This window comes from Equus quagga, chromosome 2, assembly GCF_021613505.1.
Source record: "Equus quagga isolate Etosha38 chromosome 2, UCLA_HA_Equagga_1.0, whole genome shotgun sequence".
Taxonomy (NCBI): Eukaryota; Metazoa; Chordata; class Mammalia; order Perissodactyla; family Equidae; genus Equus; species Equus quagga.
In genome coordinates, this window is record NC_060268.1 from 151365074 (window position 1) to 151382929 (window position 17856).

General features: G+C 45.2%; 1 protein-coding gene across 1 annotated transcript in view; it reads right to left on the minus strand.

The window, feature by feature from the left end:
• Positions 1-13682, minus strand: part of PDLIM1 (PDZ and LIM domain 1) — a 42552-nt gene extending 28870 nt beyond the window's left edge. Inside the window, exon 1 of the mRNA XM_046653678.1 lies at positions 13291-13682. Within this exon, the coding sequence (XP_046509634.1) occupies positions 13291-13386 (96 nt within the window). The 5' untranslated portion in view covers positions 13387-13682. The remainder of the gene's footprint in view (positions 1-13290) is intronic.
• Positions 13683-17856: the final 4174 nt, after the last annotated feature.

Sequence of the window (17856 nt, forward strand, 5' to 3'; positions counted from 1 at the left end):
CACGACTAAATTTAATAGTGTGAAAGCACAGTCCCCTTAGGACAAAACCCAAAATCATTAACAAGGTCCCTAAAGACCATGCCTCCCTCCTCACCCTCATCACCCCATCCCCCCACTAAGCTCTAGCTCAAGGGCCTTCCTTACTTTCCTACCTCAGAGCCTCAGAGCTGTAGCCTCTGCCTGATTACCTTCTCATCCTTCAGGTCTCAGCTGAAATGACTATTCTGAGAGGGCTTCCCTGATTTCCAATCTAAGTTAGATCCCCTGTCATCCTTTTAATAAACTCTGTTCTTCTACTTCTTCATGGCACTTGTCACACTAGGTTTGTAAATCTATTTGGTGGGTTTTTTTTAATTAATGTCTGAGAGCCTACAAAACAGTAAGGTGTGTGAGAGCAGAATTTTCTCTGCCTTTTGCGCCGTGGTATCCCCAGAGCCTAGCAGTGACTAGCACACAGAAGGTGCTCAATAAATATTTGTCCGATGAGTGACTGAGTCTAAAATATCTAGTGTTGTTAAATATGTAATCATGCTACTTCATTTTATCCTTTAAAAAATGACTTTTTCAAAAGGAATCAAATATTCATTTCCCTCAACAACGCTATCCTGGAATGTGACTGCCCATAAAACTAAAATGGTAAGATGGTGGGGTTGGGGGCGGCCTGAGAAAATGAAAATAGAAGTTTCATTTTACTTTCATATGCTCGGCTGCTAAGAACTCTGGAATTCCCAGCATTTAGTTCAAACTGTCTTGAGGGAGAGGCATTTCTACTAAGTACATCCCAACAGGCCCTGGACAAGCTAGAACCAGTCTTAAGAGCCCTGAGCCTGAGTAATCAAAGCCTGGCCATCCTATCATTTGGTCTGTTTTTTTTTTTAAGTCAAACTGATGGAAAGCCAAAGGAAATCTCAGAAAGTTACAAGACACCATCATCGGATGGAATCACACATAAACAGATTAAGTTCACATTCTTTTATGAGCTATTTCTGAAAAGAAAAAACCAATGGATTTAAACAAATTATGGAATTTGCCTTTTACAAAGCCCTTTCACATACACTCTCCTATTTGAGATAATAATAATGATGACCTCACCACCAACAGATGACTATACAGATGAGGACATTAAGACTCAGAGGAGTTGTGATTGATGCAAGTTCACACAGCTCAAGGCTTGAGCCTGAACTTGAAACCAGATCCCCTCATTCCAAATTCCATTCCCTTTCTGCTTTACCACGATGCCAGATGCAGAGGCTCCAAACCCAACCACCAGAGCCAAAGAGAAATCCAGAACTAAGGAGACCCATCTCCTGAGGCCTTCTACACAAGGAAGTGGAGTATCACAAACTCCTGCCACCACTTGGGTGCCTCCCTGCCACAGGACAAGCATCTTCATTGCTCTGTACTGAGCTGGGGACCAGTAACCCCACGCCTTATAAAATACCCAAATCATAACAGAGAACTGAAAAGGACCTCAGGAGAGGCCTGTGCCTCCAAACACTGGTTAATTCCCATCTTGAACAGTGGAGTCCATCCTTACTACACACTAACCATTCATCACAATCGTATCAACAGCCATCAGTTAAGGAGTGCTTATTAAATGCCAAGCACAGGGTATGTGTTTCACAAGGGTGAATTTACCAATCTTTATGTGATGCTATCAAGTAACTAACATTATTTGCATCATTGCAGGTGAGGAAATGGAGGAACAGGGCTAAGCAGTTTGCCTGAGGTTACACAGCTGGTGAGTGGCAGGCTGTGGGGCTACACAGAGTGTATCCATTTAACCCATTATACCACACTGTCTATTCTAATTTCTTCCTGACCATCAAATTCCATCAGGGCTAGCTCATAATGGAGTCAGCATCAATTTCTAAAAAAGACATCCCATACTCTCCTCCAAAGACCCATTAGTTCAATGGACATCCTCAAAAACCCTCTTCAGGCTTTCTTCCTCAGAGACTACACAACTCGATCACACAACTCTTGCTACATGAGAATTAACAAGTTTAGGCACAACAATTTCCACTAATGAACAACCTGCCATTTTACGCAGAATTCACTCACATCTCCCTCACCCTCTGGCCTCCCCAGGCAGACATTTGCTCAGAGGCCAACCAGCATGTCCACCCTATACTGCAAGGTCCTAATGAGCATTGCTGCCAGACTCCTGAGCACATAAGAAGGTTTTGAAGAGTTTAATTTTACTTCTAAAAAGTGCACAATAGGATAATGATGTAGCTCTCCTGCTTTCTTCAACATACATCTCAATAACTAAATATTGCTATTACACGGAACCGGATACCTACCCACTGGCCATGACACATGAAAAGATAACCTTTGTCCTCTGTGATAATAGCAAGTTTCTATTCTCTCCCTCCTCTCATTCATTCATTCACCAGTCGTTCCTTAAGTACATTCTGAAAGACAGTGTAGATTGTTGGTTAAGACGTGGCTTCTAAAGTTAAAGTCCTACCTCTGCCACTTGTAAGCTAAGTGTCCTTGGGTGCGGTATTTAAAACCTCTGTGTGCCTCACTCTTCTCATCTATAAAACAGGGGTAACAGTCCTGACATTAGAGGGCTGTTGTGAGAATTACATGAGATGATTCAGGCAGAGCACACTATGAGCTCAAGAAATGTGAGAACCACCCAAGGCAGTGAAATACAGATGCGAAAAGGATGGTGCCAGACATCAAAGAGCTCACAATCTCCTGTGGGAGACAGGCATGTACAACAGCTGATGAGTGCTGTGCTAGAAGCAAGCAAAGAGGCAATGGGAGCCTAAAGGTGGAATCAGGGAAGACTCTCAGGAAGAGGTATTGCTTAAAACCATGCAAAAGTACTACAGGAGGCAGGAGAGAACACGCCAAGTTACAGGAACAGCATGTGGACTGGCACGGATGAAACACAGGAAGTGAAGCGAGAGGAAGAGGATGAGGCTGGAGATGTAAACACAGATCAGGTTCTAAGAGCCCTGGTATTTTCCTTCTGAGAAGATCGTACTTTATCTGGAAAACAATGGGGAACAACGAAGGAATTTAAACATAGCATCTGACTTGACTGTCCAGTTACTGCCAAGAAATAACCACTGGGCCTTAGTTCTGCAGAGATTAAGGTGACTTTATTTGACAGATACTGTCATAACGACAGCTCAAAGAAGCAGACCCCATTCAAGGGGTTACCCATTCAGCTTCTAGGCCAGCCATTCTGAGGCTGCTTTCCCCAGAGGACCTTTTAAAATGCAGTTCCACTTAAAATTACAAGTTCTATTGACAGCTAGATGGGATTCCTTTAATTCCCTATGCTCAAGATTGAAAGCTGGAGGCCCATGAAATGAATCCAGCCCACGATTTTTTTTTATTTAAATTACTTACCAATATTTACATATTGGTAAATTTCACTCAAAACCGCGAGTCTCAGCTTCTTGTGAAACATCAGAAAATCTGGCTATATTCCCATACAGTAACAATCAGCACCAGCTGTCTAGATGAGGCATCTACTCTCCATTTAGCCATAACCCCCACTACACTCTATTGCCCCCAACACAGAAACCTGGTACCAGTTGCCATTTATCATCATTCTTTCAGCTATTACTGTAATTTTCTTCCTACCTCAACCTCAAGTCAAAACTCATTTATGTTGCCTCCTGACCCCTTCATGTAAATGCATTTGTGACCACTGGCTTACTTAAAAAGTTATGTAAAGCAAAATCATATGTAGAAATGTTTTAGGACTAGGATTATGAGGCAACCTGGTTTGCCCAAGACAGTAACCTATTTTCCCAGCTTAATTTTCAAAAGTATCCCATTTCACTCTCAACAGTGTTCCAGTCTATCCAGATGACAAATTGTATTGTCATCCTTCTGACAGACATGGGGATTTTAACCAAATACTTGTCAAATAGTTCAAACAGTTCTGATGCAGAGCTTTTTTCATCCTAAGGGAAAAATTGTTTGTATTCAGAAGGTTCTCTGACTTTTACCTGTGCACAGGAATACAGGTCAATTTCCTGAATGTTAACAGAACATTGTTAACCTTGCCCCTTGGAATTGGCATCTAAACCTCAGGCCAGACATTGACCCAGCTCACCAACAGATCAGGGGAAAGCTCTGATATTTGCAAGGATGAGGCAATGGTTCCCAAACAGGTTGGTCATCAGATTCCATGCGAGTTTTAAAAATATAAATAGATCTCTACACCACACTTCAGATCTACTGAAGAGGGTCCATATGTGGGACCCAGGAATCTATAGTTTTTTAAAGCTTCCCAGAAAAATTCTGATGCTCATCAGGTTTGGAAACATCAAGGGGGATGTTAACTATCCTTTCGCCCAAAGCTCTCTCCTTAAATGAAGCTAAGTCATCAGGTAAACAAAAAATATTTAGACCCTAAAAGCTTAGCTCCTCCAGAAATAACTTCAAGGGCATACACTCCCATTAAAATACATAGAAGGCCCTTGAAAGAAAAGTCCATTTTGCATAGTATTTCTCTAACCAAAACAGTAAAACAAAAAAATACAGCCCATATGTTGGTCAACAACCTTGAAGGTGCTGTGCAAATGGAGTACTGTACAAGTAATTTCACTGCAGATGTCTAAATAACTCAACATGGTTCTATTTTGCCTTGGCCAGAAAACTCACAGCTAAATGTAGTGTGCAATTACAGAAACCACCTGATTGAAAGGTCCTGGCACATCTCTCCCTTTTCTCTTCTATGTTCTAATTTTTTGTTAAATCTTATTATGTGTGTTCTTGTGTTTTAAACAGAAAAGTGTTTCGGTGTTGTAAATCACCTTAAGTCCTTCTTACAAGTAGGGGAGATAGCATAAATAATGATAATTATAATTCAGCATTATACAAAACAAGACTGGAATAAAGAAATTTGGATCTCAGGTTCAATCTCAGTGCCATGTGCCTTTAAGGACAACTTCTGTTGAACTAATGCCTGTGTCAAAGTATTTCAGATATAAACTGAAAAGATTCTGAGCTGGAGGAAAAAGCAGGACCCAGCCCTGCAGTATGCCATTTAGATGTGGAATTTGAACTCTCCTTAGTCAGACTTCTGACTCAATTTGTTTGTGGGTCCAGGCAATGGCACAGATTTGAAGCCACATTATAGCCACAGAAGCTGTATGAGCTTATGCATGGCCTGAAAACCCCAAGAACGTTTCCAAATGTTCTTGGTTAGTCTATAACCATTTTTTCAAGGAAATGAGGAAATAAAGTAGGATTCAGGTACTTGTAGATGAGTTATGCTTTAATCCAGCTTCACCTCACAATCGGTGCAAAAGGAAGCTATTAACGCTAAAGTGCAACACTTGAAAGAGACTTATTGCTCTCTTAGTCTGAAAGACCAACCATCATTTCTCAGGTAGGAATACAATTAAAAAGCAAGTAGCAAATAGAAGAGCCTGACTAATTTATCAAGAAGTCACTGAGACTCTCAAAAATCTCCAAACAAGGCCCTATGAACCCCTTGTGCTTTTAAATAGCTCCAGTAACTACCACCCATACCCAAAGCTTAACCATTCACCAAACACATAACCTTGGGCAAGTTATTCTCAATGCCTCAAATGAAATTTATAATAGTATCAACCTCATTAGGTTGTTGGAAGGATTAAATGAGATTATATTTGTAAAGAGTTTAGAATAATGTCTGGCACATAATAAGCACTGAATACACACTAGCTACCATTATTATTTTTTTAATAGCACCACTGTACCCTTATCCCTCCTACAATTTAGCCATAGTGCTAGGCTTTCCCTACAATATCATCTTTTGTTTGCTTGTTTAAAGATTGGCACCCGAGCTAACATCTGTTGCCAATCTTTTTTTTTTCTTCTCCCCAAAGCCCCCCAGCATATAGCTGCATATTCTAGTTGTGAGTGCCTCTGGTTGTGCTATGTGAGACGCCGCCTCAGCATGGCCTGATGAGCAGTGCCATGTCCACACCCAGGATGCAAACCAGCGAAACCCTGGGCCACCAAAGCAGAGAGCGCAAACTTAACCACTAGGCCACCGGGCCAGCCCCTCTACATATAATCATAATCCTCACCACAACCTTTGAAGACAAGTACTATTATTCCCACTGTACAAATGAGGGCACTGAGGTTTCAGGAGCTAACTCTGCCCAAGGACACACAGCTAATAAACGGACAAGACACAGGGTTTAAACCCAGATCAGGCTGATATAGAAACTGCATTTTCTCGCAATATCAAGATGTCTTTAATTCTTGATTTGCTGCAGTAAAAATAAGACAGAAAGTACAAAGCACTGACTTCTGAATAGTGCACCAGGATATGGTAATTTAATTTTTAAAACACCTTGTGAATAGAAAAAAGTCTGAAAAGTTTCATAGCAAACTGTTAATGTTTACCTCTGGGAAGTAAAATTAGGCAAAGATGTGAGGAAGGCTTTTACCTTATGCTTTCCACATTTTTATATTATTTGATCTTTTATAACAAGGATGAGGGGTCCTATGTAAACTTTTTATTGAAGTATAAGACACATATAGAAAAGAGCACAAATGATAAGTATACGGCTGGATGGAATCTCACAAAAAGAGCACACCCACAGAACCAGCCCCAGATAAAGAAACAGAACACTACCTGAACTTCTGAAGCCCCCTTGTGCCTCCTTCCCATTACTCACTTCCTAGCAAAGGTTACCATGATCCTGTCTTCTAACACTATAGATTAATTTTACCTGATTAATTTTATATAACTGGAAGCACATAGCACTTACAGTTTTATGTCTGGCTTCTTTCCCTCAACATCGTGTGTGTGTGTGTCTGTGTGTGTGTGTGTGTGTGTTTGTCCATCTGTCCGTCTCATCCATGTCATTGTGCATAGCTTTAGTTCCTTCACTCTCATTGCTGTGGTGTTTTATATCATATATCTATACCACCATTTATTTATCCATTCTACTGTTTTTAGACATTTTAATTCTTTTGAGTTTGGGGCTATCGTGAATAGTGCTGCTGTGAAAATTCTTGACGTGGCTTTTGGTGCCCATATGGACACATTTCTATTGAGTATTTAAGTAGGAGAACGGTTGGGTCATAGGGTATGGGTATGTTCAGCTTTAGAAGTATGAGTACTTTTAATAAACTTTTCTAAAAACAAATGGATGTAAACTGTTGCTGCATCATCTGAATTTAATCTATCTGTTTGCATTTTGGACATCTTTATCTTATATATGTCATACCTATGTCCTTATTGTCTGATTTGATGAGTAGCCATGTCTATAAAAATTAGGCCCTGAGTCCTAGGTCAAGAACCTGGCCTCCTACAAGACCAGAGTGTTCTTCAGAAAATCATCTTTAATGTTTCTGGCATTTACCAAGAAGGCAGTGTACAATACACACGAAAGTACACCACAGAGCTCAGTTACGGAGGAGCATTCCAGTTCACCCACAATGAGGCTAACAATAATATCAACAATCATACAGGGTGCTAAGTGCCATAGAGAAATTACATTTTTTGTCTTAGGTTTTCATGCATATATTTCGTTTTGGAGCCACTTTCCAGGCCCATCATCGGCTGGGGAAGGTGGATCTGTGTACTACCCAGTCATCTTCACCTGCCACTAAAACTGCCCCCAAATCCCCTCCTAGCCACCCAGACAGGCTTTTCTCTGGCCAATCCTTCAACTCCTCTGTTCTTCTGTTCTTCACAGTCCACCTGGACAGGGAATCCCACAGCCGGACTGTTAATTCTCTCAGGTGGGGCCATGGCTTCTGGCTTTTCAGGAGGAACAGGGAGGGGACCTGCTACTCTGTGGGATGCTCTGAGCTCCAGGAGCACTCAGGCTGAGGCCGCAAAGCAGCTGGAAGACCACCCAGCCAACCCTATGGGCACAAGAGGCTCTGGAATGAGGAGCCCAGGAGGGTCCTACCCCTCATGTTGATGCCTGCACCACCATTAGCACTTCTCAGAGCTGTGTGCTGGATAACATTATTACCAATGAAATATTGACAGTTACGGCTTATCATGAGGCAGAATATAGTAGTTAAAGCTCGTGTGGGAGTCAGTCTGCCTGGCTTCAAATCCTTGCTTTGCAATTTATTGACTGTGTGTCCTGTGTCCCTGTGTCACGGGTTGTGGGAAGGACAGAAGAAGATAATACAAGTGCACTAGCACAGAGTAGGCATTCAAAATATGTTAGCTGCTATCAAAATATTATCATGACATAGAGATTAAAGCCATGGGCTTAAGAGTCAGACTGCCCAGCCAAATTCAAGCTCTGTCACTCACTAGTGTATGACGTGGGCAAAGTACTTACGTTTCCATGCCTCAATTTCCTCATCTGTAAAATAGATATCTGAACTGTATCGACCTCACAAGATACTTATAAGGATTACTGAGAGAATATTAAGCACTTAGAACACTTAAAGGCATATAAAAAGTCCTATATACATTTTAACTATGGTCATTATCTCAAGCCAATCAAAAAAATATTTCTCACACAAACTGTTCAAGTGGAAACAGACACACTTGTGAATAACACAAGAGTCAGCTGGACACAGATATTCACAGATGAATAACACAACACAAATTCATCGGAAAACATTTCTGAATTCATAATACATTTGCTCAATCAACTCATAGTTGAAGGTACAACTAATGCCATGAGAGGCTGGGACACTTTTCAACAATAAAAAAGTGGGCCCTCATATTCAAAGGGTACAAAACCATTGGTTTGCTTGTTTGTTTACTATTTTATTTTATATTTACAGAGAACTGAACCCCAGAGAAGGTATGTGACTTGCCCAGGGTCTCCCAGTGTGGTATTCAGGACTGGAGCTCAGCCTGAGTCCCTTCCCTGGTCACTTTACCAGGCATCATACAGGAGTTCTGGCAGCTTCCCCAGGCTTTCCTCTGAGACATACTGGAAGTCAAACCATCCTTTAAAAATTAATTTTCTGGGGCCGGCCCAGTGGTGTAGCAGTTAAGTTCATGTGCTCCGCTTCGGCGGCCTGGTATTCGCAGGTTCGGATCCCAGACACAGACCTAGGCACCACTTATCAAGCCATGCTGTGGCAGGCATGCCACATACAAAATAGGGAAAGATGGGCACAGACGGTAGCTCACGGCTAATCTTCCTCAAAAAAAAAAAAATTAATTTTATGACATAGCCACTGTTGCTCATTTTTAACCATTCTCTACCCTGTCCTTTACAAGGAAGTTAAGTAGTTCAGTCAATGAAAAATTATGTAAATTCAAACAAATTACCTAACCTATGGGCACTTGAGCTACCCTCTGTAAAGGCAAAGAATACCGGCTTTCCTCTCCTCCATGGAGCAATGGCAAGGCACGGCCTAGGGAATGTGACAGCTTGAGCCTGGTCTCAGCACAAGAGCAATTCTTTGGTGTTCTTCCCAGTCCTGATCAGCCTACGGAGAGTGTGACCTCAATGGTTAAATGGCAATCTCCTCTCAGTCATCTGCCAGGCTGCAATACCTTAAAGCCATTCTTCTCCCCTGTCCTCCTCAAAGACAAACCAGCAAGGTTGGATCCTGGAGGCTGGGGAAGGGGGAGGGTATCTGGTCAGGGGCTCCTAACATGACTTGGTGAATTTCATGACAGTAGGCTCAGCATTCACTTACACGCTGTTCATCCCCTTTGGTTCATCCTCTTCCTCCTCTCTCTTTAGATCAGCTGTGATCAGCTGGAGTAGCTAAGATTTCCCAGGTGATCAATTTCACAGAATGAGGGCATGCAGAGCAAGGCCATTAATACATAATGAGCCTTTATGAATGTTTCCTGCTTTTCATAATCTGACAGACAAGGCCTGCTCTTTTGACCTTAAGGACGTGATGTAAACCTACTTGAGGCTGGAAATAATCTCAAAAACCAGAAAAGACCCTCTGTCTACCCCGTATCTATTACTAAGCACCCTTTAGGATATTTGAGCAAAAGGCACAAGCATTCACCATAACACCATGCTGCTCTTAGCAAAGGCTTCCCCAGAACTCAAGAGGCAAATGAGCAGCTCCTCCCACCAAGAGCATCCCCTTATCTCTGGCCCTCCCCCTTCCTGTCTTTTGTCAGTTGCTGGGAGAGAAAAACAGTCAACATAAACTGAGCAGCAATATGGGCCTGGGTGTGGATTCTCTGAAGGCTTCCCTTGAAAGCAACTAGAGGAAATAAGAAATTGACATGGAAAAAAAATCAAGGAGATAGACGACTGGGGATTTGGAGCAGAAACCGACAGAAAAAAATCTCAGGGGACAGTGGCAAATGTGTGGCTGGATCATCAGGGACTCCAAGGTAGGGGCCTTACATGAGAAAGTGGGAAAAGGAAGAAAGCTAGTTTATGTCCATTTAAACTTGAAAATCTGGATGGAAATTTTAAGTTTATCACAATAACACAGAAGAAAATATTGAGGAGTGAAAGCAGCTATTCACACACACACAAAAATGTATTTTGTCTGATTCTGTGCAGAAACAGGCAAAGTTAAGCTACAGTGTTCAGAATGCATACTTAGGTGATAAAACTATAAAGAAAAAACAAGGAGGTGATTACTATAAGTCAGGATAGGGTTATATGTAGTGAGCTTCTGGGGTGTTGGCAATGTTCTATTTCTTGACCTAGGTGGTGATTACACAGGTATTTGCTTTATAATCATTTGCTACGCATTTATATTTTATGACTTTTTTATTTCACAATAAAAAAATAAGTTAAAAGAAAAAAACAATTTCCAGTACATAAGATTGCAGAGTTATATTCAGAAGCTTTACCAGTTTAACAAAAGACTGGAGCCAATACCAGAATAATTCATGCAAGAGAAAGCCAACATAGTTATTTAAACAAAAGGCACTCCTCTCCCAGCCTAATTTGATGGTTTATGGTTTGCTTTGGTGTGGAGACTCAAAGTCCACATACACAGGACCATAGTAGCAAACGGTGTCAGACCAGGATGATAACAGTAGCACACCTACCAACCTGAAGGTGTGGATGACTCTGTCAATCAACGCTGACCCTCCTCACTACTGTTCACTTTTTACGAGCACTCTCACATACCTTAACTCGCAGCCAGTGGCTACTGAGAGAGAAAGAAGGCAGCCTCAGAGAATAGGAGGCTCACCTCAGGTACAGCTCAAGTTAAGCAGCAGAAGCCAGACCAGCACCAGCTCTCCCACAGCCACTTCACGGCCCCTTTAGGACAGTGACTTTCCCATTCCCAGGAGGAGGCCTACATTTTTTCAGTGTGGAAATAATGAGATGAAGAAACAAGCAAATTACTGTCAGCATGAGAATGGCACCTCCTGAGTCACTTTCACTTTTCAGTTAAAGCACCTGCCAAGGGCCTTATAAAGATTCGCTTCCCTCACCAGACCATGAACACCTTGAAAATGGAACTGTGTCCTCTCATGACTGGGACCCCAGGGATTCGCACAGTTTCTGGAATATGGCATATGCTCAGTAAACTTGTGCTAATAAATAAAATATACGAAGACACAAACTAATGAATTTACAATGTTGTATTTTCTACCCCGGAGCATCATTCCTGCACAGTGCCACTTGTATTAAGACTTTTTAAGGGAGTTAAAATGACAGGTGGTAATTGCCCTTTAACAGATTGGCAATATATCCACCACTTCTTAAAAAAGGTTTCATGTCACATATAAATTCAGAAGTAGAGAGGGCTGACAGGTTAATTATAGACACAAAGAGCAAGGACAAATGGACTATGAGGTAACCAAGTCTAAATGTGCCTCCCCTGGACAAGCATTTATTAATAAGCCTGCAAAGATTTCTGGGCTAGGCCAGGTTCAGCTCTGTGCCAGGCTTGGGGGCGGGGGTCCAGATAAAAGGAAGGCACAGTTCCTACACTTGAGAATTCAGCTGCTGGCTATGAAGACAGCATGTACCTGCAAAAATAAGCCAAGAGGTTTTCATAGGTCAGCAGATGGAAAACAGTGGGACGACAGGGCCTAAGAACTGAGGCACCTGCCCCTTTTGGGGATGGGGTGGTCAGAGAAGACCTCTTCACTCCACTAGGCCCCCATGGAAAGAAATGTGGGTATAACTGTGGATGGCAGAGAAGCCAAGAGGAGGCCCCCAATTCTTTTCCTCCTGCACCTCCCACCACACTCCTTCAGCTGCTGGAGGCTGAGACTTAAGTCAAAAGGACCCAGAGGGAGCTTCCTCTTCCCCCAAGTAAAAAGAGGGATGTTCACATGGCTGGGGAGGCACGTTTAAGGTCAGCTTCAGCAAGCAGATGGACCCAAGAATGGAATGCGAGGCCTTTAGGTAAGACGTGAACACCAGGGAGTGCTTTTTTCATTCAGTCAAAAAATATGCATTGACCCCCTTCTAGGTTCAGGCATTGAATGTGGCAAGTCTCAGTAGGACAAAAAGCTTGCCTTTAGCCCAGACTAGATGACCAAAGCCTGGCTCTCCAAACCCTGAGTCTGGGTCTCCGTGGGGCTTTATTTGGGGGTGATGGGTCTGGTGGTCTGCGATTGAACCTGAGCCCTTCCAAAGAGATGAGGACCCTCTGAGAAGCTTTCAAGCACCAGCCAACCCCTGACACACACACACACACACAAGGTGGAAATCCACCCCACCCCAGTATTCCTGGGGGGAAAACGGCTGATAGGCTGATAATCCGTAAATGCCAGGCCGAAATATGGCACAGCCACCTCTCGCTGGGGGAGGGGAATGTCCAAGAGGGTTTATTCGGGTTTGTTTCCAAAATCCCGCCTTTTCTCCAAAAGGCATGAGCGAGGTGAGAGTGGCCATGCATCAAGTCCAAAGAATGGAAAACTAGTTGTTTTGGTGGTTGTTTTTAAAGTTCATTCCACTCGCCCCCAGTAAACTTCCTACCCACTCCACCTCACTTTCCAGGTCGTTCCTGCTGCTTACAAACTGCTTTCCGCCACTCTGTGACTTACGAAGATCGGAGAAGTGCTACCTCCCAGCGGGCGGGGTCTGCGGGGACCCTCATCCCCTCGCCCGCTGACAAAGCGCGTCCACACGCCGGGCCGAGCTTCCGGGGCAAAAGAATGAAAACAGCCCCAGTGTTTCTCGTGGACACCGAAAGTGCGCGCGGGCCATCGACCGGCTCGCCCGGGAGCGCAGCGCTGGGGAAGGGGCGGCGGGGCCCAGGTGCGCGGAAAGCGCTCAGCGCGCGGCGCACCCCAGTGCACCTGGATATGCCCGGCCGTCCCAGCTCCGTCCCGGGCTCCCGAACCCGCCGTCTCCGACAGCGTCCGCGGGGCCCCAGCCTCCCTAGGTGCCCTCCAGGGCACGCCGCTCCCCGCGCGTCCCAGGCTGTTCTTACCCGGGAAATGGCGAGAGGCTGCTCGAAGTCCTTGCCCCCCACGAGGCGGAAGCCCCATGGTCCCGGACCCTGGAGGACTATTTGCTGGGTGGTCATAGCGCGGCGACCCGCGAGGACAGACGGGGCAGGACGCGGCACGGCGCGTTGGGCTCCTCAGGCAGCTGTCGGAGAAAGAGCGCGTGGCTCGGACCCCCGGAGCCTGGGGCTGGCGGGAGGAGGGACGGAGGGAGCGAGGGCGGGGGCGGCTCCGCCCAGTCTGCGTCGCGGCAGCCCGCCCCGCCCGTCCTCCCGCCGGTGGCCCGCACCCGCTCCCCGCCCCGTGCGCCCGCAGATGGCCCCGGCTGCGAGTACTGCCGAGAGAGCCCTGAGTCAGGTCAGGGGGCCAGTGTTCTCAGCATCTCCGCCCTGGACCCCAGGACCACCTCCCTCCCACCCCTACTACCCTGCACCGCCGGGCTGCTGCTCCCAGCCCCGCCCGCGGCGCTAGGTGAGAGGGAAGCAGCTTCCGACAAACCGCGGAGGAGACAAACTCCGGCTTGGCGCTTTTTCAAGCGAATTTAGAAGTGCTGTGCGAAGTCAACCTGAGGTTAGCTCCGTTTTCACATTTGCTTTTTATAAACGATAATGATGTTTAAAAGTTGCTTTTGAATGATCTCATTGGACACTATTAAGCAGTCAGGGCTTTTTGCTTCATTTTACAGATGAAGAAACTAGATTGGCCTGAGGTTAGGAGACTTGCCCGAGGTCAGTGATGTAACTGTACCACTGCCCAGGCTCCCTGTGCTAGAGAACCCCATCCTGGAACTTTTCTAATGCTAATGAAACCATGGCACGATGTTATAGTTGGATTTGAAAACCTTTCTGGAAACGTTTCCTCTAGGCTGGAGTTCGCTTATAGGTTCTGACCTTCCCAACAGCTCAGAGCTGAAGTTTGGGGAGGGCCAAGGGCTAAGTACATGGAAAGAACACGGAGTTGAGTATGAAAACCTGGGTTCCCAGCCTACCACTAGCCTCCTAACTGGGCTCCCTGCCACCCTCGCCCTTGAGTGCTCTCTCCGTGCCAAACCAGACTATGTCTTACACGATCCACTGGGTCCCAGCTTCACTATGAGTTAAGCGGAAATCCTTAAAATGCTTATGGGGGCCACCCACACAACGGCCTCAACTCCCTCTCTGACCTCATCTCCTCCTGCTACTCCCAATCCCCACTGGCCTCCTTGCTCCTGCCTCAGGGCCTGTCTGGAGCGCTCTTCTCCCAGCCATCTTTATTCAAATGTCATCTCATTGAGGCCATTTCTGAGCGCCCTATTTAAAACCTTCCCCTGCTTTATTTTTCTCCATTGTATGTATCACCATCTGACATTCTCAACATTTTACTTACTATTTGTCCCACGCCCACCCCTAGGCATTAGTTCCATGGAGGTAGGGGTTTTTATCAGTTTTGATCACTAGCTGTGTCCCAGTGCCTAGAATAGTGCCTGGCACATAGTATTTAATGAATGCAAATACACCAACCATCCTGTGGCCACTTACCCTCTCTGGAGCCCAGGTTCTTCATAGTTTTCTTGGCACCCATTTGTCCTGGTGCCTGGGCCCCAGCACAGTGCTTGGCACAGACACATGCCCCAGTGCATTTGTTAACAGCACGGTTATGTCTCCTTGTGATCCAGGCCTACCTACAAGGAGCCCTGTGCACAGACTTACACATAAAAGGATCATCTTACTTGTCCAGTTGTGTCACAGCACAAATGCCTATGCTTGGGAATGGTTTGCTTGTTTTTAAAAATCAAAGTGGATTTATGTTATCTGTCCATCCCTCTCGCCCCCTTGCATCCTGATATTCTTTCTTGAATCTGAGAAAAAGGAATGGAGTTACAGCGAGGAGTCAGCCACCTGCTTCATCAAAGCCAAAAATACACCCTCTTTGATTAAGATTCTGTTGATTAGAAAACATGCTAGTGGTTCAAGTCCCTGCAGAATTTTGGAGAATCACCAAATTCTGAGCCTGCCCTTAAATGTGTAGCAGTTTTGAATATTTTGTGTCCTAGGAGGAGAAAAAGGTTGAAACGCCACAGCTTCTGTGCTCTTCAGGCTGGGAACTGCCTCTCATTCATCCCCAGGTGTACTGCTAGCGTGGACCTGACACATCATGGGTGCCAGCAAGTCCGTATTCTATACAATAGTCTTTACAGATAGGGGGCACTAGTACTTTCGTGAGGGCTTGTGAGTCCTCGGTTGCTTCATTTAGTTGTTAAATGTCCTCAGTTGTAGTCTGGCTCTACATAGCAAGAGCTGTAAAACAGTCAACGCTTTGACCCAGTCATCCCCTTTCTGGGCACTGATTCCAAGGACATAATTTAAAAGAAGAAAAAAGCTATACGTACAAAGATATTTATAGCCGCCTTATTTATAATGACCAAAAAACTGGAATCAACCAGTAACAGAAAAGTGGCTAAATATGGTATGGCCATATGAGGGAATAGTATGCAGCATGAAAATGCTAACCATGAAGACTCTGAGGAGACAGGGAAATGTGGAAAAAATTATTTTTAAACCAAGTATTATTTGTAAACTAAATTATTTGTAGATTTCATGTTAAAAATTAAAACTATGTCTACCTATTGCTAAAAATTAGGAGAAAATATAAAAACTAACTTTGTATTGGGAGATGGAATTGGGGAAGTTTTTAAAAATAATTTCCTCTAATGATGATATAAAGTTTGCAAAACAAAAATCAGTACAAAGGTCTCAGCTCCTTGGATGGAGATTAAATGATAGCCTTTCTTGGGGTAAGGGCCTCATCTTCTGTCTGATCTCCCTTCCCCTCCTCCAGCAGCTAGCTCTGAGCTGGACACACAGTATGTACTCAGAAAATATCACAGTGATAGATTGACAGCTCTGACCCCAAATATAAGCAACTTTGTCTTATCGTAAACACCGTTAAATTATCGGTCTATGCTCTCCAGTTCCCTCGGACCCTTGACTCCTGCTGAGTACTAGTTGAACGGCCTTAAGCAACCTCTCTGAACTTCAGTCGTCTTGTTATTACCATCATAATGCATTCCATCAAAGTTCATTGACCTTAAACAGCCTCCATCAAATATCTGGGTCTGCCAGGGTGGTTAGGAGGGGGAGAAGTGGGGTGCAGGAGAAACGGAAAGGAGGAGGGCAGGAAAAGGACAGCAGAGTACTAGTCCAGGAGGTCCCGGGGACAGTGGTTCTTTCCAGCTCTCAGTCCAGTTTTACAACATGGACAGGGTGCGAGGAGTCTACTAGTGGATTCCCACAGTCTGGTTTCTGCAGAGCTGGCAACCTCCACCCAGGGTGCCATTGCCAGCACCCTCCAGAGCCACTATTCGGAGACCTTGCTTCCTGGAACAACAGCTCCATTTCTTAAGGACGGTGAGTCTAGGACTGTGCTAGGCTGTACATAGAGTCCTATTTAGTCTTCAGGACAAGTCCTGGACTCGCCCACGTGACTGCAGAGCTCCCCTTCCTGGAGATCGTGGCCAGGACCCTTCTCGGGCTGAGCGTTTCCGGCCGGACCCGAGAGGGAGCATAGGTGACCCCCAGACTCTGCGCCCTTGCTGGGACCTGAGGATGGCCCTGCTCAGCTCGGCGGAGAGAGAGAGCCGGAAGCTCGGGTCTCGCAGCAGTCGCGCTCGAGGTGCGCACCGGCTCCGACGTCCCCAAACCGATGCAACTGCCGGGGGTGCTCTGGTCAAATGACATCAAAGTGACTGGCTTCTCTTTTCTGTAAAAAGAACCGAAACCCAAGCTCAGAGGCACGCAAAACAAAGACTTCTTTCCCAGGTCCTAACCTGCCTGTCTAGTCCCCTTTATGCCCCTACCCTGCTCCCAGGGGCAGCATGTCCTGTACTGGGATCCCACGCGCAGCTTGACCCCTGTGCCTCTCCAGGACAGCAGGCAGCGAGACAGCCGAGGGAGGTGGCCTCCGGCTGGGCCGGGGGCTGGGCAGGGAATTTGGCTCCCAATTCTTGCTTTTCTCTCGCTTCCTGCTCTAGCCTGCGGGAAATCCTGAAGTGGCCACTCGGGATTGGGCACCTCTCGGCTTCCATTCGGCACTGAGCATGCTCCATGGCTTGTTGGGCTGTAAGGACACCTGGGCATGTACCCGGCTGGAGTTCTATCGGGGCTGGTAAGGGTGTGGACAGATGAACTGGTGGGTCCAAGGCCTGCCCAGCGCCCAGCAGACAAGGAATTGAGACACTAGCCCAAGAGCTGCACTATAGTGCCCATTGCCCTCTGGCTCCCACTTGGGCAGGTGGCACCAGAGTTCAGAGACGGGCCTGGACCACTACGATTTCTCAAGCACCCCTGAACATTAAAAGGAGAAGAAGAAGAAATTCCAAAACAGGATCATAGATAAAGTGGTTCATTTAAACATTTTGGTTGGAGAAGTTAAGAAAAAAACCAAAACAAAACAGTGTAATATAACAGTGTTGTTCACAAGATAATTAATGAAGTAATAAAAAATGTAACTTATCTGCTAATGGGACCTGAATTTAAATATGTGATGAACATATTTCATTTCATTATTGTTTT